The sequence below is a fragment of the Mirounga angustirostris genome, unplaced genomic scaffold, assembly GCF_029215605.1.
Source record: "Mirounga angustirostris isolate CCGP_5_RB_7025 unplaced genomic scaffold, mMirAng1.0.hap1 SCAF_11, whole genome shotgun sequence".
NCBI classification, from domain to species: domain Eukaryota; kingdom Metazoa; phylum Chordata; class Mammalia; order Carnivora; family Phocidae; genus Mirounga; species Mirounga angustirostris.
In genome coordinates, this window is record NW_026991719.1 from 57214568 (window position 1) to 57235136 (window position 20569).

Here is a 20569-nt window from a genome sequence, read left to right on the forward strand (position 1 = left end):
CAGGCTGTACACTTAAGATTTGTGCAATTTAATATATATAAACTATACCTCAATAAGGTACTGCTAGCACAAAAGAAAAACTACTTCATAAACTACTTCATAATCTTACCTCTCCATAATTCACAATAGAAATATTACATTTTAATCACACGGTTAACTCCTATACTCTTCTTCCTTACCTTCTCCTCCATCTAGATCCCTTGCCTGGTATCCCCTTCTCCCTCCATTTTCACTGTATGGATCCCATCTACTTTTCAAGGCCATCCTACCAGAAGGCTTCTTCAACTTCTCTAGCCAACCCTGACATTCCCCTTTACTGTACCACACAGTTTATCACTTATTTTTCCCAAATCACTTATACTAGTTTTTAAAATCTATTTTTGAAACTTTAACTGAAGTATACATTAAAAAAGTTCAAAAATCTCAAGAGCACAGCTCTGATCTTCACAAAGTGAACACATGTATGTTAACAACACAGAAATCAAGAAACAGAACATTAACAGCAACAGGTTCACCTGAAGACTCTCTTCAGACACTATTCCAAACAAGAGTAACCAATTACCTGTCTTCCAACACCATGTACATTAGGTCTACTTGCTTTGGCATTTATATTTATAGAGTCATACAGTATGTACTACTTTATAAATTGTTTTGTTTACTCAACATTATATGTGAGAACATCCATACTGTTGCAATTACTGTAGCTCATTTATTCTCATTCCTATATAACATGCCATGATGTGACACTATAACAATGTTTTTATTATTTTTAATTGTGTTAAAATACACATAAAATTGACCCTCTTAATCATTTTTAAGTGTATGGTTCAGTAGTATTAAGTACATTCACACTGTTGTGCAACCATTACCATCATATATCTCCATAACTCTTAATCTTGCAAAATTGAAACTCTGTGCCCATTAAACAATAGCTCCCCCAAAGTTCTCCTCCCTCCAAACTCCTGCAACCACCATTTTACTTTATGTCTCTATAAATTTTACTACTCAAGATAACCTCATTTAAGTGGAATCATACAGTATTTGTCTTTTTGTGAATGGCTTATTTCACTTAGAATAATATCCTCAAGGTTCATCTATGTTGTAGCATGTGTCAAAATTTCCTTCTGTTTCAAGGCTGAATATTATTCCATTATATTCACTTGTATTAGTTTTATCCTCCAAACATAAGCTTGTTAAGAGTAGAAGTCATGTTTTATACTTCTCTGTTATTCCCCACCTATCACATTGCTATATATATATAGGTATTTAGTTATATTTTGATTAAGACACTGTAAAGGTAAGAAGCAAAGATGGATTTTCAAACAAAATTCCATTTTGCTATGGCATATATTAAATTACTTTTACATTGGATTTATTTACCTAATCATATTTTACTTGATTAAATATTAAAATTAACTTTCATACCAAGCACACTCTATATGGTTAGGGAAAAACCTAAAAATTTTAACATGCAATAATAAAATCTAAAATTTACATAGCTCAACACTGTTCCAAGCATTTCCATATATTAACTCTTGGGTACAAGAATCTACCTGCATTGTAGATTATACTAGTATATCAATTTTACAGAAACTAATACACGGAGATATTAATGATGTGCCCAAAGGATAATTTTACTCACAAAGTGGGGACAGACTATTATAGTTTAATAACAATAACACAAAATATATTTCTTCAACCTACTTCTACAATATTTAACATGATCCTTACCAGCATTTCTGGTCCAACAGAACTCTTATCCATCTTCCCGATATCATAGCTCTGGCTATCATTAAAAAAGGAAAAAGAATACATATTCATTTCAAATTATATTTTTAAGATTATGTATCACTAAGAAGACATGGTATAATTATACTTTATTCCAACTTTTCTGTTTTGCACTACAACACATTATTAGTCTATTAATATATGAATATCAAATATATAAAGCAACTCTTTCAAACAGTAGACAACCACAATTTCCTCAGGATGTACTGCCAACAAATTAACACTATATTATTATTCTTTTCCATTTGGATATATGTGGTATATAGTGCTTTGTGTATACTATATATATATATATATAGCATTTTACTGCATTTAAAACTAGTTTACGTGTATATACGACCTTTTAATGAGCACATTTTAAAGTCTAGAAATACGAATATATTTGTAAAATAAAACAAATACAGGAGTTTTTACAGAAACAAACGCTTTAGCAATATTTATTAAGCTTCACAACACCCTTGTGAGGCACTATTAGTTCTATTTTACAGCTGAATTAAGCAATTTAGCAGTTAAGTGATTTCTAATATATCCTAGATTGGTACTGAAAATGAGAGTGAGGGGTTGGGGAGTAGAGAAATTTGATTTTCAGTCTATGCTTTAATTAGCAAACCATATTATCCATGGGACATTCTGATAACCACAAATAATATTATCAGCATGAGCCTCAGGGTTTCAAAACCTAAAACGCAAAACAAAGATTATTCACCATAAGATTGGTATTCCAAGGAAAGATGTCAATAAAATTTTGGTGAACTGAACTAAACTGAAGACGGTACTTTGAAATATTCCTTTTAAAAAACTCTAAAAGACTCAGAACTGCCAAACTGAGTTTTCAGATCACTAGCAAGGATGTAACACTGGCCTAGTGATCCTAAGCCCTATCTCACAGAGGTCTCCTTTGGTACATTAAACCTACTTCCAGTTTTTAAAATAACCAATGAGGATGAAACTTCTGCAATGGTGGTATAATCTTGGACCCTCTCCCCAATGAAACAACCAATTGCCTGGAAAAATCATTACAACAGACAACCAGGTAAAGTCTTTGGAAATTTTCCCAAGGGCATATGGCAAATGGAAAAACATTTATTTAAAACAACAACAAGAACAACCAAATCTCAGTGAGAACGGTGAGAGTCTATGGCATTTGAGTCACAATCTGCCCCTGTCCACACCAGCTCCCCATGATGAAAACTACTCCGGATGGGTGCTGTCAAGAAGGGAGTAATTCCCTTTCCATGCAGCTCCTAGACTCTTAGGTCATGGTTTCACCTAGCAGAGGCAGGCTGCCGGCCTCTCTTATCCTCCCCAGGCCTGTGTTGTGGAAGTGCAATTCTGGGCAGGCACAATTAGAGGACTGGGTCTTCCTTTCCCCACTCAGTTCTCACTCTTTTTTTTTTTTTTTTTTTTAAGATTTTATTTATTTATTTGACAGAGAGATAGAGAGCACAAGTAGGCAGAGCAGCAGGCAGAGGGAGAATCAGGCTCCCGTGGGGCTCGATCCCAGGACCCTGGGATCATGACCTGAGCCGAAGGCAGTCGCTTAACCAACTGAGCCACCCAGGCACACCTCAGTTCTCACTCTTACGGTAAGGGCTCTACCTCAGGCGTGACAGGTCAAGAATACTGGGACCCTGATGATCTTCACCCAGACTGTCTCATTAAGCAGTGGTTCCATGCCAGGAGCGCCTGCTAAGAAGATCAGAGGCGACCAGTCCCCCCCCAACACCCACTCTCACGCCAAGAGAAGCAGGCCATGCTCTTGCCACCAACTCCAGTAGTGTGGCACAAAGGTCCGCCCCAGCGGGGAAGAAACAGGCAATAAAGAAAACAGAGCTCAGCATCTCTACCTGAGAGGACTGACTTATTTGGAATGGAGCAAGAAGTTCCTGCCCAAGGCACTGTCAAAAACAAGGGAGATCTTGGTGGTGAGCAATTAAGAGGGGGGTGGTAGCTCTGTGATAATAATATCAACAAGTGAAATAGCAGACCAGCAAGAATTTTAACACAGAGAACCAGGGAAAGAGGCAGCCAAGAAGAATAATCCGGGAGGTCACACTCACCCCTGGAGATACAGAAGGCTACGCATATTCGCTAGGCTGCACCCACCCAGGAGGGATCAGAAGGAGAGACGTGGAGCAGACTAGAAAGCATTCCTCAAGGCACACACAAATACATCAGCCAAGAATCCAGAGCCTCAGTGGCTCAAGGGGCTTAAGCAGAACCTCTTACCAAACACTGAAAATGTAGCTACTCTGATCCAAGGTAATGGTAAGGAAGCCAAGCTTAAAAATCAAATCACACTTCCAGTTTTCAGTTCCACATGTAAGGAATTTGGAAGTCACTACTTCGTCCTAACAAGTAAAAAGCTGAAAAGACTAAAAAATCAACAACTGTACTTGGATCCATAAAAGAGGGGAGGACAAAGGGCAAACCACTGTCTCTCCACCCAGCCCCCCCAATGGAGAGATGGACAGGCAAAATACAAGGAATTGTGGCTTACCACAGGAGGGACTCACCAGTGGAAACTGCCAGGGGAAGCAGTGCTGAGGCAGGAAATTATGAACTATAATTGACAGGTTGCTGGAGGCTCGTTGTGAACGAGTCTGAGAATTTAAAACTCCGGGACAACATAGTCTTAGGGGCATACCCACCATATTGTCAGATTTATCTCCAGAAGCTCAAGATTCCCACAGTAAATATCAGAGAAAATCCTCTTGGGCTTTGTCAGGAATTAATGATAAGGAACCAATCTGTTCTTCTTAATAAGGCCTGTCTTCAGGGGAAACTAGTTAACTAGAGCCCACCTCCTGGGGTATTATCAGAGCCCAACTTACCTGGGGAAGAGATATACTCAACCCTAGACTACTCTAGCCATGGTATACCACACCTAAGGGTGGAGGAAAAAACTGCAAACACTTGTGAAGTTCACAGTTCAAAGGCATACATACACTCACCAAAAGACTAAGAACTAAACGTAGGACTAACCCAACACCTAACCACCACATTACTAAAGGTCTATTTATAGCAGTTCCTTTTACCCAGTACAACATGTCAAGCTATCAAGAAAAAGTTACACGGGGGCGCCTGGGTGGCTCAGTCGTTAAGCGTCTGCCTTCGGCTCAGGTCATGATCCCAGGGTCCCTGCTCGGCAGGAAGCCTGCTTCTCCCTCTCCCACTCCCCCTGCTTGTGTTCCTGCTCTCGCTATCTCTCTCTCTGTCAAATAAATAAATCTCTTTTTTTTAAAGATTTTATTTATTTATTTGAGAGAGAGAGTGAGAGAGAGAGAGAGAGCACAAGACGGGGGAGCGGGAGAGGGAGAAGCAGACTCCCTGCGGAGCAGGTAGCCCGATGCGGGACTCAATCCCAGGACTCCAGGATCATGACCTGAGCCGAAGGCAGTCGCTTAAACAACTGAGCCACCCAGGCGCCCTAAATAAATCTTTAAAAAAAGAAAAGAAAAAGAAAAAATTACATGGAATACCAAAAAGCAAAAAAACACAATTTGAAGAGACAGAGCAAGCACTGGAACCAGACATGGCAAGGATATTAGAATTATTAGTTCAGGAATAAAAAATAAGACACAAGGGCAATGTAAGCAGAGAGATGGAAATTCTAAGAAAGAACCAAAAAGAAATGCTGGAAATAAAAAAGACTGTAAATGACATGAAGAATGTCTTTGATGGGCTTTTTAATAAACTGGACACGGCTGAGGAAACAATCTATGAGTAGAGGATATATCAGCAGAATCCTTGAAAACAGAAAAGCAAAGAGAAGAAAGATTGAAAAAAAAAAAAAACAAACAGATTATCCAAGGATTATAGGACACCTACAAAAGGTATGATGTAAGTATAATGGGAATACAATAAGGAGAAAAAACAAAGAAACACAAGAAATATTTGAAACAATAATGACAGAATTTCCCCCAAATTAATGTCTGATACCAAACCACAAATCCAGGAATCTCAGAGAACACCAAGCAGTATAAATACCAAAAAAATTACAACTATGCATTCCAAATTACAGAAAAACAAAGATAAAGAAAAAACCCTAAAGCAAGCTAGAGGAAGAAAACACCTTATCTATAAAAGTACAAAAATAAGAATTACACCCAACTTCTCAGAAACCACGCAAGCAAGAAGAGAATGGAGTGAAATATTTAAAGTGTTGAGAGAAAAATACCACCAACCTAGAATTCTGAACCATAGGAAAATATCATTCAGAAGTAAAGGAAAAATAAAGATTTTCTCAGATACACAAAAACTGAGGGAATTTGTAGCTAGTAGACTGGCCTTACAAGAAATGTTAACAGAAGTTCTTCATACAGAAGGGAAATAATATAGGTCAGAAACTTGGATCTATATACAATAAGGAAAAGCATCAAAGAAGGAATATGTGAAAGTAAAATAAGGACTTTCATTTTTCTTACTCTTAACTGATCTAACAGAAAACAATTTATTTGAAATAATAGCAATGATGTATTCCAAGTATACATGCTTAATTTATATATCTTATGTATGTATGTGCTTAGAATAAAGTAAAACAAATGACAGCAATGATACAAATAGATGGGAGGAATTCTGAAGAATTCTTACAAATTCTTACAAAGCATTCACACATGGGTAGTACCCATGAAGTGGTACAGTGTGATCTGAAAGTAGACTTGGATCAATTGTAAATGTACACTGCAAACTCTGGGGCAGCCACTAAAAAAGTTTAAAAAAAAAAAAAAAAAAGAAGGGGCGCCTGGGTGGCTCAGTCATTGGGCATCTGCCTTCGGCTCAGGTCATGATCCCGGGGTGCTGGGATCGAGCCCCGCATCGGGCTCCCTGCTCGGCGGGGGGCCTGTTTCTCCCTCTCCCACTCCCCCTGCTTGTGTTCCCTCTCTAGCTGTGTCTCTCTCTGTCAAATAAATAAATAAAATCTTGAAAGAAAGGAAAGAAAGGAAAGAAAGGAAAGAAAGGAAAGAAAGAAAGAAAGAAAGAAAGAAAGAAAGAAAGAAAGAAAGAAAGAAAGAAAGAAAGAAAGAAAAAGAAAGAAAGAAAGAAAGAAAGAAAGAAAGAAAAAGAAAGAAAGAAAGAAAGAAGTGGGTGCCTGGCTCAATTTTTTTTTTTAAGATTTATTTATCTTGAGAGAGAAAGCACCTTGAGCAGGGAGAGCAGCAGAGGCAGAGGAAGCGAGAGAATCTCAAGCAGACTCCCCAGTGACCAAGAAACCAACTCGGGGCTCAATCTCACGACCCTGAGATCAAGACCTGAGCTTAAATCAGGAGTCCAATGCTTAACTGACTGAGCCACCCAAGCACCCCCATGCAGCTCTTGATCTCAGGGTTGTGAGTTTGAGCCCCATGTTGGGTGTAGAGATAACTTAAAAATAAAATCTTAAAAATAGTAGTATAGGGATGCCTGGGGTGGCTCAGCCGGTTAAGTGTCCAACTCTTGATCTCGGCTCAGGTCATGATCCCAGGGTCGTCTTGAGATCAAGCCCAGCCTTGGGCTCCATGCTAAGCATGGAGTTGGCTTGAGATTCTCTCTTTCTCCTTCTCCCTCTGCCCCTCCCCTTACCACCCCTCTCTCACTCTCTCAAAATAAGTAAATAAAATCTTTTATTTTTTTATTTTTTAAAGATTTTATTTATTTATTTGACAGAGAGAGACACAGTGAGAGAGGGAACACAAGCAGGGGGAATGGGAGAAGGAGAAGCAGGCTTCCCGCTGAGCAGGGAGCCCCATGCGGGGCTTGATCCCAGGACCCTGGGATCATGACCTGAGCCAAAGGCAGACGCTTAAAGACTGAGCCACCCAGGCGCCCCAAATAAAATCTTTTAAAGAAAGAGAGGTATAGGGGCGCCTGGGTGGCTCAGTCGTTAAGCATCTGCCTTCGGCTCAGGTCATGGTCCCAGGGTCCTGGGATCGAGCCCCGCATCGGGCTCTCTGCTCCACGGGAAGCCTGCTTCTCCCTGTCCCACTCCCCCTGCTTGTGTTCCCTCTCTGCCTGTCTCTCTCTGTCAAATAAATAAAATCTTTAAAAAAAAAAAAAGAAAGAAAGAAAGAGAGGTATAACGTATATGCTAAGAAAGGAGAGGAAAATGGAATCATAAAATACTCAATTAAAACCACAAAAGTCCTCTCCCTCTCTGACAAATGAATAAAATCTTTAAAAAAATAAATAAAGCCACAAAAGTCAGAAAAGGAGCGCAAGACAGTAGGAAAAACGAAAAAGGGCAACAAAAAGAAAACAGTAATGAATATGGTAGATATTAATCCAACTATATCATCATCACTTTGAATTTCAATTGGTCTAAATACACCAATTAAAAGACGGAGACTGTCTTGCAACGGCATGGATGAAACTAGAGGGTATTATGCTAAACAAAAGTCAATCAGAGAAAGACAGTTATATGATCTCACTCATATGTGGAATTTAAGAATCAAAACAGAGGATCATATGGGAAGAGAGGGGAAAATAAAACAAGATGAAATCAGAGAGGGAGACAAACCATAAGAGACTCTTAATCATAGTAAACAAACTGAGGGTTGCTGGAGGGTAGAGAGGTTGGGGGATGGGGGATAGGGGATGGACATTAAGGAAGCCACGTGATATAATGAGCACTGGGTATTATATAAGACTGATGAATCACTGAACTCTACCTCTGAAACTAATAATACACTCTATGTTAATTAACAGAATTTAAATATGGGTGCCTGTGTGGCTCAGTCGGTTAAGCGTCTTGCCTTCAGCTCAGGTCATGATCCCAGTAACCTGGGATCGAGCCCCACATCGGACTCCCTGCTCAGTGGGGAGCCTGCTTCTCCCTCTCCCTCTGCCATTCCCCCTGCTTGTGCTCTCTGGCTCTCTCTATCTCTCTGTCAAATAAACAAATAAAATCGTTAAAATATATACACAAAAACCCCAACTGAATGTTGTCTATAAGAAATCCACTTTAGGGGCGCCTGGGTGGCTCAGTCGTTAAGCGTCTGTCTTCGGCTCAGACCATGATCCCAGGGTCCTGGGATCGAGCCCCACATCGGGCTCCCTGCTCTGCGGGAAGCCTGCTTCTCCCTCTCCCATTCCCCCTGCTTGTGTTCCCTCTCTCGCTGTGTCTCTCTCTCTGTCAAATAAATAAAAAAATCTTTAAAAAAAAAAAAAAAAAGAAATCCACTTTAAATATAAAGATACACAGAGATTAATGTAAATCTCTGTAAATAGATGAAGGAAAATATACCATGCTAATGCTATCCAAAGAAAGCAAGAGTAGGTATATTAATATCAGACAGCAGAATTCAGAGTAAGGAAAAATATTAGGGATAAAGAAGAGTATAACATAATGATAAAAGGGTCAAATCTCCAGGAAGACCTAACAATTCTTAATGTGTATGAGCCTAACAGACCATCAAACTGTGTGTGAGGCAAAAACTGATAGAACAGCAAGGAAAAATAGATGACTCTACTATCATTGTTGGATATTTCAATACCCCTCTCTCAGAAATAGAGCAGGCAAAAAAATCAGTAAGAACATAGCTGAAGTCAACAACAGTATCAATCAATTGGATATAACTGACATCTACAGACTAGTACATCCAACAACAGCAAAATACACATTCTTATCAAGCTTATATGGAACATTCACCAAGCTAAACCACATTCTGGGCCATAAAACACACTTAAACAAATTTAGAAGTACAACAATCATATAAAGTCTGCCCTCAGACCACAACGGAATTAAAACAGAAGTAAATAATGGAAAGATAACTGAAAAATTCTAAAATACATGGAGATTAAACAATACCCCTCTGTAAATAACACATGGGTCAAAGGAGAAATCTCAAAATAAGTTCAAAAATACTTTGAACTAAATGAAAATGAATACACAACTTAACAAAATGTGTGAGATGCAGCAAAAGCAGTGCTTAGGGAAAAATTTGTATCATTGAATATATATCAGAAAAGAAAGAAAATCTAAAATCAATAATCTAAATTTCCACCTTAATAGAAAAAGACAAGCAAATCAAATCCAAAAAAAGCAGAATGAAAAAAAATGAGAAAAATTAGAGCAAAAATCATAAAATTAAAACAAGAAATCAAAAGAGATCAACAGAGAAAAATCAAGAGGTGCCTGGGAGGCTTGGTCGGTTAAGCCGAGGACTCTTGATTTTGGTTCAGGTCATGATCTCAGGATCCTGGGATTGGCCTGAGTTGGGCTCTGTGCTCAGCAGGGAGTCTGCTTCTCTCCCTCTCCCTGTGCCCCTCCTTTCACTCACATGCTCGTGCACGTGTGCTCTCTCTTTCTCTCTCAAAGAAGTAAATCTTAAAAAAAAAAAAAAAAAAAAACAGAAAAATCAATGAAACCAACCACTAGTATTTGAAATAATCAGTAAAACTGATAAGCCTCCAGCCAGGCTAACTAAGAAAAAAAGAGAGGACAGAAACTATTAATATCAGAAATCAAAGAGGGGACATCACAACACATACCATGAAAATTTAAAAGGGTAATAAAGAAATACTATAAATAACTCTATGCCCACAAATTTGATAACCTAGATTAAATGGACCAATTACTTGAAAAATACAAGCAGCCAAAACTCACACAAGAAGAAATAGTCTAGGGGCACCTGGGTGGCTCAGTCTATTAAGCATCTCCCTTTAGCTCAGGTCATGATCCCGGGGTCCTGGGATCGAGTCCCACATCGGGCTCCCTGCTCTGCGGGGAGCCTGCTTCTCCCTCTCCCACTCTCCCTGCTTGTGTTCCCTCTCTCGCTGTGTCTCTCTGTCAAATAAATAAATAAAATCTTTAAAAAAAAAAAAGAAAAGAAATAGTCTAAATAGGCCCATAGATAATCAAAGAAATTGAATCAAAAATTAACAACATTCCAAAACAGAAAGCACCAAGCCCAGATGTGTTCAGTGGTAAATTCTACTAAACATTTAAGGAAGAAATTATACCAATTCTCTACAATCTCTTCAGAATAGAAGCAGAAGGAATACTTCCTAACTAACTCATTCTATTAGGCCAGCATTACCCTAATAATAGCCAAAACCAGTCAGACATTACAAGAAAACTATGAACCAATATATGTCATGAACATGGATGTAAAATCCTCAATAAAATATTAACAAATCAAACCCAAAATACAATTTTAAAAAACTATACATGATGACAAAGTGAGATTTATCTCAGGTATGCAAGACTAGTTCAACATTCTAAAGTTTCTATGGAGTGATAAGAGATGAGAATAGTCAACATAATATTGCAGGACAGGACTGCCACTACACAACTTCAAGACTTACTATAAAGCTACAGCAACCAGGGCACCTGGGTGGCTCAGTTGGTTAAGTGTGTGCCCTCAGCTCAGGTCATGATCCCAGGGTCCTGGGATCGAGCCCCACATCGGGCTCCCTGCTCAGCAGGGAGTCTGCTTCTCCCTCTCCCTCTGCCCCTCCCCCTGCTTGTGCTCTCTCTCTCTCAAGTAAATAAAATCTTTTTAAAAAGCTACAGCAATCAAGACAGTACATTATTACAGTCATCAAGGAATTGGCTAAAGAAAATACAAATGGACTAGTGGAACAGAATAGAGAGCACCCATAAATACATTCAACTGATCTTTGACAAAGGAGCAAAGGAGCAAAGGAAACAGAACAGAACAACAACCATCTGTTCAACAAGTGATGCTGGAACAACTGGACATCCAAGAATCCAGACACAGACCTTACATCTTTCACAAAAACTAACTCAAAATGGAACACAGACCTAGATGTAAAGTGCAAAACTATAAAACTTCTAGAAGATAACATAGGATAAAACCTAGATGATGTTGGGTATTGTGATGCCTTTTTATTTATTTATTTATTATTATTATTATTATTATTTTAAGTAGGCTCCATGCCCAATGTGGGGCTTGAACTCACGACCCTAAGATCAAGAGTCACATGCTCTACCGACTGATCCACCCAGGTGCCCCTGTGATGCCTTTTTAGATACAACACACCAAGGAAACAATCCATGAAAGAAATAATTGATAAGCTAGATTTCATTAAAATTTAAAACTTCTGAGATGCCTGGCCGGCTCAGTTGGTAGAGCATGCAACTCTTGATCTCAGAGTTGTAAGTTCGAGCCCCATGCTGGGTGCAGGGATTACTTAAAAATAAAATCTTCAAATAAATAAATAAAAATAAAATTAAAAACTTCTGCTTTGTGAAAGACAATATTAAGAGAATTAGAAGACAAGCCACAGATTCAGAGAAAATATTTGCAAAAGACACATCTGATAAAGGACTGATATCCAAAATATACAAATAGAACCTCTTAAAACTCAACAGTAAAAAAACAAACAACCTAATTAAACCATGATCCAAAGTTCTTAACAAATACCTCACCAAAAAAAGATGTACAGATGGCAAATAAATTTGCCTATGAAAAAATGTTCCACATCTTATGTCATAAGGGAAATGCAAATTAAAACAAAAATTAAATACCAATACATACCTATCAGAATGGCTCAAGTCTAAAACACTAAGTCTAAAACACTGGTGAGAATATGGAGTAACAGAGCTCTCATACATTGCTGGTGGGAATACAAAATTGTACAGCCACTTTGCAAGACAGTTTGGTGGTTCCTTATAAAACTAAATATATGCTTACCATATGATCCAGCAATCACACTCCTTGGTATTTACCAAAAGGAATGGAAAACTTATACCCACACAAAAATCTGCATGTGGATATTTATAGCAGCTTTATTCATAACTGACAAAACTGGAAGCAACCAAGATGTCCTTCAGTAGGGAAATGGACAAATAAACTATGGTACATCCAGACAGTGGAATATTATTCAGCACTGAAAATAAATGAGCTATCAGGTGCCTGGGTGGCTCAGTCAGTTGAGCATCTGCCTTCGGCTTGGTTGTGATCCAAGGGTCCTGGTATCAGGTCCCGTGTTGGGCTCCCTGCTCAGCGGGGAGCCTGCTTCTCCCTCTGCTCCTCCCCCCGCCCCCCCGCTCATGGTCTCTCTCTCTCTCTCTCTCCCCCAAAAATAAATAAATAAAATCTTTTTAAAATAAATAAATAAATAAATGAGCTATCGAGACAAGAAAACACATGGAGGAAACTTAAATCATTATTACTAAGGGAAAAAAGCCAATCTGAAAAGGATGCATACTATATGATTCCAACTATATGACATCCCAGAAAAGGCAAAACTATGGAGACCAAAAAGATCAGTGGTTGATAGAGTTTGGGGAAGAGAGGGATGAAGAGGCAGAACACAGAGGATTTTTAGGGCAGTGAAACTATTCTGTATGACACTAAAATGCTATAATGGTAGATATATGTCATCATACATTTGTCTAAACCTGTAGAATATACAACAGCAAGAGTGAACCCTGAGGTAAACTACAGAGTTGGGGGATTACGATGTGTCAATGTAAGTTCATCCTTAGAAAAAAAAATGTACCATTCCGGGGAGAAATGTTGATTAGTGGGGAGGCTATGAATGTGCGGAATCAGGGGATATGTGGAAAATCTCTACCTTCCTCTCAACTGTGCTGTAAACCTAAAACTGCTCTAAAAAACATGTTTGTTTTAAATAACCAAATTGCACGCATATTTGGGCAGTCTGAGAGATTGTGCACATGCCCAAGGCTGCCCTCTCAGGCATGATCAGAAAGGGAACCTACTAGCTATTAGCCCCTGGCTAATGCAGGGTAAAATAATAAATTCACTGAACTGTGAAACCTCTAAGACAAATACACATCCAACAAGAAAGGGTGAATTAACTAACTGGTCAAGTGACCTTAAACACAACCCTTGACCAACAAGTGGCTTATGTGGATGCGAGGTGAAGCCTAGAAAGCCATAAAAAGACAAAAACAAGGGGAAAAACCCTGAGCAGGAACATCAGAGGTCACACACTGTGAGAAAAATAAACTTCACAGAATTAGTCCAGTCAAATAACCAAATAAATAAATGACCAAACAATTAAAATAATAATAAGTTCCATAAAGGTGGGAAACTGGTATCCAGACTTGCTGCAAGGTATTATCCAAAATGTCTAGTTTTCAACAAAATATTAGAACACATGCAATAAAACAGTAAAGTGGACTTATACAGAGGATAAAAGGAAGGCAATCGAAACTGCCTCTGAGAGGTCCCAGATGTTGCAGTTGGTAGAAAAATACTTCAAAGCGGCTATCATAAATATGTTTAAAGAACTATAGGAAAGCATATTTAAAGAATTAAAGGAAGGTATAATAACAATGATGCAAATAGAGAATAAGAGTATAACAATTAAATCACAGAAATTATAAAAAAGAACCAAGTGGAAATTCTGAAGTTGAAAAGTACAATAACTGAAATGAAAAATTCACTAGAGAGGCTCAATAGTAGATTTGAGCAGGCAAAAAAAGAATATATAAACTTGGAGATAGATTGGTAGTGATTATACAGATCTGAGGAACAAACAGGGAAAAAAGAGTGGAAAAAAAGAACAGACCTTCAAAGACGTGTGGGACATCATACAGCACAACATATGCATGAGAGTACCAGAAGGAGAGAAGCAAGAGAAAGAAATAGAAAATATATTCAAAAAAATAATGGTTGAAAACTTCCCAAATTTGAGGGGAAACAATAACCTACACATCCAAGAACCTTAATGGGCTCCAAGTAGGATCACACATACATGCACACACAAATCCATACCCAGACACATCATACTCCAATTACTGAAAGTCAAAGATAAACAGAAAATCTTGAAAGCAGTCAGAGAAAAATGATTCATCATTTCAAAGGAAACAAGATTAACAGCTAACTATTCATCACATGATAATGGGTGCCAGAAAGCAGGGATGACATATTTAAAGTGCTTAAAGAGAAAAAACTGTCAACTAAGAATCCTGTATCTAGAGAAACTATTTTTCAAAAGAAGACTAAATACATTCCCAGATAAACAAAAATTGAGAGAATTTCTTGCTGATCTGTCTTACAAGAAATACAAAAGAACATTCCTCAAGCTGAGAGCAAATGACACCAAACATTAATGTGAATTCATATGAAAAAAAGTGTTAGTAATTATTTAGATAATTATAAAAGACAATATGATTATATATTTCTTCTCATTTCCTTCCTTATTTAAAAAGCAACTATATAAATATCTATAAAACTTTATTGTTGGGCATTGTATATGTAATATATTTTTACTCTGACAACACAAAGAAGTGGGTGGGAATAAAGTTATAATTAGTGTAAGGAAATAACACCAAATGGTAACTTAAATCTATAGGAAGTAAACAAAGACAACCAAAACTGATGAGAAGGCTAATACATAAAAAGATTCTATAAAAATATTTATGCTCTCCTTTTTTCTCTCGTCTTCTTTCAAATACATAAGATTATATAAAGTAATAATTATAACCACACATTACTGAGTTTTTAAACATATATAGACATAATTTATATAATTATAATAGCAAAAAAAGAGAATAGGGAATAGCTATATAGAAGTAAAACTTCTTGCGCGCCTGGGTGGCTCAGTTGGTTAAGCAACTGCCTTCAGCTCAGGTCATGATCCTGGAGTCCTGGGATCAAGTCCCACATCGGGCTCCCTGCTCGGCGGGGAGCCTGCTTCTCCTTCTGACCCTCTCCCCTCTCGTGCTCTCTGTCTCTCATTCTCTCTCCCAAATAAATAAATAAAATCTTAAAAAAAAAAAAAAAAAAGAAGTAAAACTTCTTTCAGTAGAAAGTTAATATAAATCTGAAGTAACTTCTAATAAATTAAGATGTATATTGTAAGCCCTAGAACAACCATAAGGAAAATAACACGAAGAATATGTAATTTTAAAAACTGTTAACCAATTTAAATGGTATACTATAAGATATCCATTTATGAGACCCAGCAATTCTACTCCTAGGTATACATACAAAAGAAGTGAAAGCAGGGACTCGAGCAGATACTTATACACCAAAGTTTATAGTAGCATTATTCATAATAACAAAAAAGATGGAGGGGTGCCTGGGTGGCTCAGTCGGTTAAACGTCTACCTTCAGCTCAGAGCATGATCCCAGAGTCCTGGGATCAAGCCCCACATCGGGCTCCCTGCTCAGTGGGGAGCCGGCGTCTCCCTCTCCCTCTGCCTCTCTCTCCCCCTCTGCCTGCCGCTCCCCCTGCTTGAACCACTACCCCTCTCTCTGTCAAATAAATAAATAAAATATTAAAAAAAAAAAAGATGGCAACAACTCAAGTGTTCATCACGTGCTGAATGGATAAAGAAAATGTGTTAAATCCATAAAATGGAATATTATTCACCCATAAAAATAATGAAATATTGATACATGCCACAACATGGATAAACCTTGAAAACATGTTAATAAGCCAAACACAAAAGGACAAATATTGTATGACTTTATTCATATGAGGAACCTAGAAAATGCCAAGTCATAGAGATAGAAAGTAGAATACAGGTTACCAGGGGTGAGAGGATTGGGGAATTATTGTTTAATGGGTACAGAATTTGTTTAGGATAAAAGCATTCTAGAAATAGACAGTGGTAATGCTTATACGACACTGTGAGTATACTTAATGCCACTGAATTGTACACTTAAAAATGGTTAAAATGGTAGTAAACTTTATGTTATGTATATTTTACCACAATAAAGTAAATTATTGGTAAAAAAAAAAAAAAAGAATGAAGTTCTCATACATGTCGCAACATGGATGATCCTTGAAAATATTCTCCTAAGTGAAATAAGCCAGACAAAAAAAGACAAATATTGTATGATTCTGCTCACATGAAATATCTAAGATAGGCAAATTCACAGAGATATTAAGGAGATTAGAGATTATCAGGGACCGGGGAAGGGGGAAGGAGAAATGGGGAGTTAGTGTTCAAAAGTTAGAGAATTTCTTTTTTTTTTTCCTAGATTTTACTTATTTATTTGACAGAGAGAGACACAGTCAGAGAGGGAACACAAGCAGGGGGAGTGAGAGAGGGAGAAGCAGGCTTCCCACTGAGCGGGGAGCCCGATGTGGGGCTCGATCCCAGGACCCTGGGACCATGCTCTGAGCTGAAGGCAGACGCTTCAATGACTGAGCCACCCAGGCGCCCCAAAAGTTAAGGAATTTCTATTTGAGGTGATGAAAAAAGTTTTTGAAATTGATTGCAATGATGGTCGAACAACACTGGGAATGTAATTAATCCCCCTGAATTATACACTTAAAATAATTAAAATAGCAAATTTTGTTGTATATATTCATTACCACAACAAAAAATAAATTAATTTTGAAAAGATATTCACTTAAAGTAGTAAAGGAGGAAAAGAGAGAATAGGTAGTCATGAGACATGACATGACATGACAGAAAACAAAATGTCAGCTATAAATCCAACAATATCAACATTAAAAGGCTGAATGGATTAAACAATAAAATCAAATGGCAGAGATTTTCAGGCTGGATTTTTTAAAAAGATCCAACTGTATGCTGTTGACACGGAACACACTTTATTTTTTTCTAATATTTATTTATTAGAGAGAGAGCTCACATGCAGGGGTGGGGGGCAGAGGGGGAGGGAGAAACTCTGCAGACTCCGCATTGAGCGTGGAGCCTGAGGCAGGGCGCAATCTCACAACCCTGAAATCATGACCTGAGCTGACACCAAGAGTCGGATGCTTAACCAACCGCGCCACCCAGGCACCCTGACAAAAAACACACTTTAAATTCAAACATACAAAGAGGTTGAGAGTAAAGGATGGAAAAAGACATACCATGTAAACAGCAACCTAAGAGCACTAGAGTGGTTACACTAATATCAGACAAAATAGACTTTAAGATGAAAAATGTTACTAGAGATAAAGAGGGATATTTTAAAATGATAAAAGAGCAAATCCATTAGTAAGATATAACAAAAACATATATAAACCTAACAAGAGAGCCCCCAAAATACATAAACAAAAGTTGACAAAATTGAATGGAAAGATATATAACTCAACAATGAAGGCAGAGGATTTCAATACCCCACTTTCTTTTTTTCTTTTTAAAGATTTTCTTTCGTTATTTGACACAGAGAGAGAGATAGTGAGAGCAGGAACACAAGCAGGGGGAGGGGGAGAGGGTGACGCAGGCTTCCCGCTGAGCAGGGAGCCTGATGTGGGGCTTGATCCCAGGACCCTGGAATCATGACCTGAGCTGAAGGCAGACGTTTAACCGACTGAGCCACCCAGGCACCCAATACCCCACTTTCAATAACAGACAGGACAACTAGGCAGAGCATCAAAAAGGATACTGAAGACTTGAACAACACTATATACCTACTAACCTAACAGACATCTATATCATACTCCACCCAATAATAGCAGACTACACCCTCTTCTCAAATGCACAGAGAACATTCTTCAGAATAGAACATATTAAAAAGCCTCAGTAAATTTAACAAAACTGAAGTTATAGAAAGTATGTTCCCCACCTACATGAAATTAAATTAGAAATCAAGAAGTTAAGTGGAAATTAAACAACACATTCCTAAATAACCAATGAGTCAAAGAATAAATCACAAGAGAAATTAGAAAATACCTTGAGCTGAGTGAACAGGGAAATACAACATACCAAAATTTATGGGATGGAAAACAATGGTTAAGGGAAATTTTATACCTATAACAATATTAAAAGAGAAGTAAGATCTCAACCTTCCATGTTAGGAAAATCGAACAGAAAGAGCAAACTAAATCTAAAGCAAGCATGGATGGGAAAAGTCATAAAGATTACAGCAGGAATTAAATGAAATAACTGAAAAACAACAGAGAAAAATCAATAAAAGCAAAAGTTGATGCTTTGAAAAAAGCCAACAGACTGACAAACCTTTAGCTAGACTGACCAAGAAAAGAAGAGAGAAGACTCATACTAGTCAAAATCAGGAATCAAAGAGGGAACCTCATTACTGAACTTTGGAGAAAGACTATTCCTAAAAGACTGGAGATCTAGGTCCCAACTAGGTGCCACTGTATAAATCTCTCTAAATGTACACTTCCCTATCTATACAAGATGAAATTGATCTATACCAGTCATTTTTAAACTGTAAGCAAGTGAATCACTTTTTTCAAACAAAATCTTGCATGGACATACTACTTACCAAAATTAATGCCTAACTTCTCTGAATCAAGATGGGTGTGTTAGAGAATTGTGGCTACATCTCCTTTTTCCCTTAATGGAGATTCTGAAAAGCTGTTCTGGCAGAACCAGAGAGCACCAGAGAACACAGTTCCTAAATTACTGAACTAGATCTGTAAAGAATCTTACAGCTCTAAGTGTTAGCTTTAGTAAATTATCTTGTTAAAACTGCTGTTATACAATTCATTATATTTCCACAAGATGGTGCTAATACATTCCATTTACCATTAAAATAGGTCTTGCATATGATTTTTATAGTTAATAATTTATCACAGTCTATGATTATGTAATACCCTTAACTTTTCAAAGTCCTATTATGTTCCTTATGGCATCTTTATTACAAGCCTGTGACACAGATAATACTGTACCCATTTTTCAGATAGACATTGCAGCACATTATTAGGTGAGTGACCCAAGGTTGCACAATTGATTAGTAACAGATTTTCTACTGCTAGCTCTGTGATCATTCCTTAGATCACATTGCCTGACTATAAATAATATTGTCAAATTCTCAAGGTCTTGGGCTGAGAACAAAGGGAAAATAAAGGGATGAGCATTAAGTAGCATTGAAACTGATACAAATTTCCCCTGGGCTCATACAATGAATCATTAATATTTGTGCAGAAAACATATTTATATTTCCTTTGTTATTTCCTTATTAGAAGACCTCTGGTGGGGCACATGGCTTGCTCAGTCAGTAGAGCATGCAACTCCTGATCTCAGGGTTGTAGGTTCGAGCCCCACCTGTGTGTGTGTGTGTAGGGATTACTTAAAAAGGTAGAATCTTCTTTAAAAAAAAAGACCTCTGGTGATATATATTCCTATATATAACCATTATAAAGACTAGGCAGTTATAAATAAAAATACCTCATAAATACTGTCCCTATTGTAAACATAATACCTATTTTAAACCCAACATGGAACTTACATAATCTGGTTCGCTAACTCTAAGCGCTATAAATTTAGAAAACAGTAGTATATGGGTGCCTGAGTGGCTCAGTTGGTTAAGCGACTGCCTTCGGCTCAGGTCATGATCCTGGAGTCCCAGGATCGAGTCCCGCATCGGGCTCCCTGCTCAGCAGGGAGTCTGCTTCTCCCTCTGACCCTCCTCCCTCTCATGCTCTCTGTCTCTCATTCTCTCTCAAATAAATAAATAAAATCTTTAAAAAAAAAACAGTAGTATAATTTTTGCTGAATTCTCCTCTTTTGATTCAATGAGAGATACAAGAAGTTTTATAGAAGCAGGAAAGAGACACACTTCACTTGAGGATACTACGTGCAGGGTAAAAACTATTCCTAACTCACATTAGCTACCAACTGAGACAGGTTTTAGATTAACTTTAGAGAAATTAAAAGTAGTGTTAGAAGAGGAGCTCCAAAATTATTCCTACTCTAATATACCGTCTACCCAATTATTTATTCACATCCAAAAAATCTAGCAACACTAAGTTTAGGTTGGGAAGTTTTTTAAAGAAAATATAAACTGTAATTACGGTCTCAGAAGGATGCTGAAGAAATCGTGCTTTCTTTGGATTCTGTAGGGGAAAAGGCAGCACAGAGCTCTCACACAAGGAGTTGAGAAATATTCACAATTTAACCTACAAAGGACTCTTCAGGAATCTTTAAGCAGTC

The 20569-nt window shown here is 37.7% G+C and overlaps 1 protein-coding gene across 2 annotated transcripts in view; it reads right to left on the reverse strand.

The window, feature by feature from the left end:
• Positions 1 to 20569, reverse strand: part of TEX11 (testis expressed 11) — a 317684-nt gene that overhangs the window by 212848 nt on the left and 84267 nt on the right. For both annotated transcript variants that reach the window (XM_064574208.1, XM_045879303.3), the window contains exon 10: positions 1732 to 1786. In XM_064574208.1, coding sequence (XP_064430278.1) covers positions 1732 to 1786 — 55 coding nt within the window. The remainder of the gene's footprint in view (positions 1 to 1731; positions 1787 to 20569) is intronic.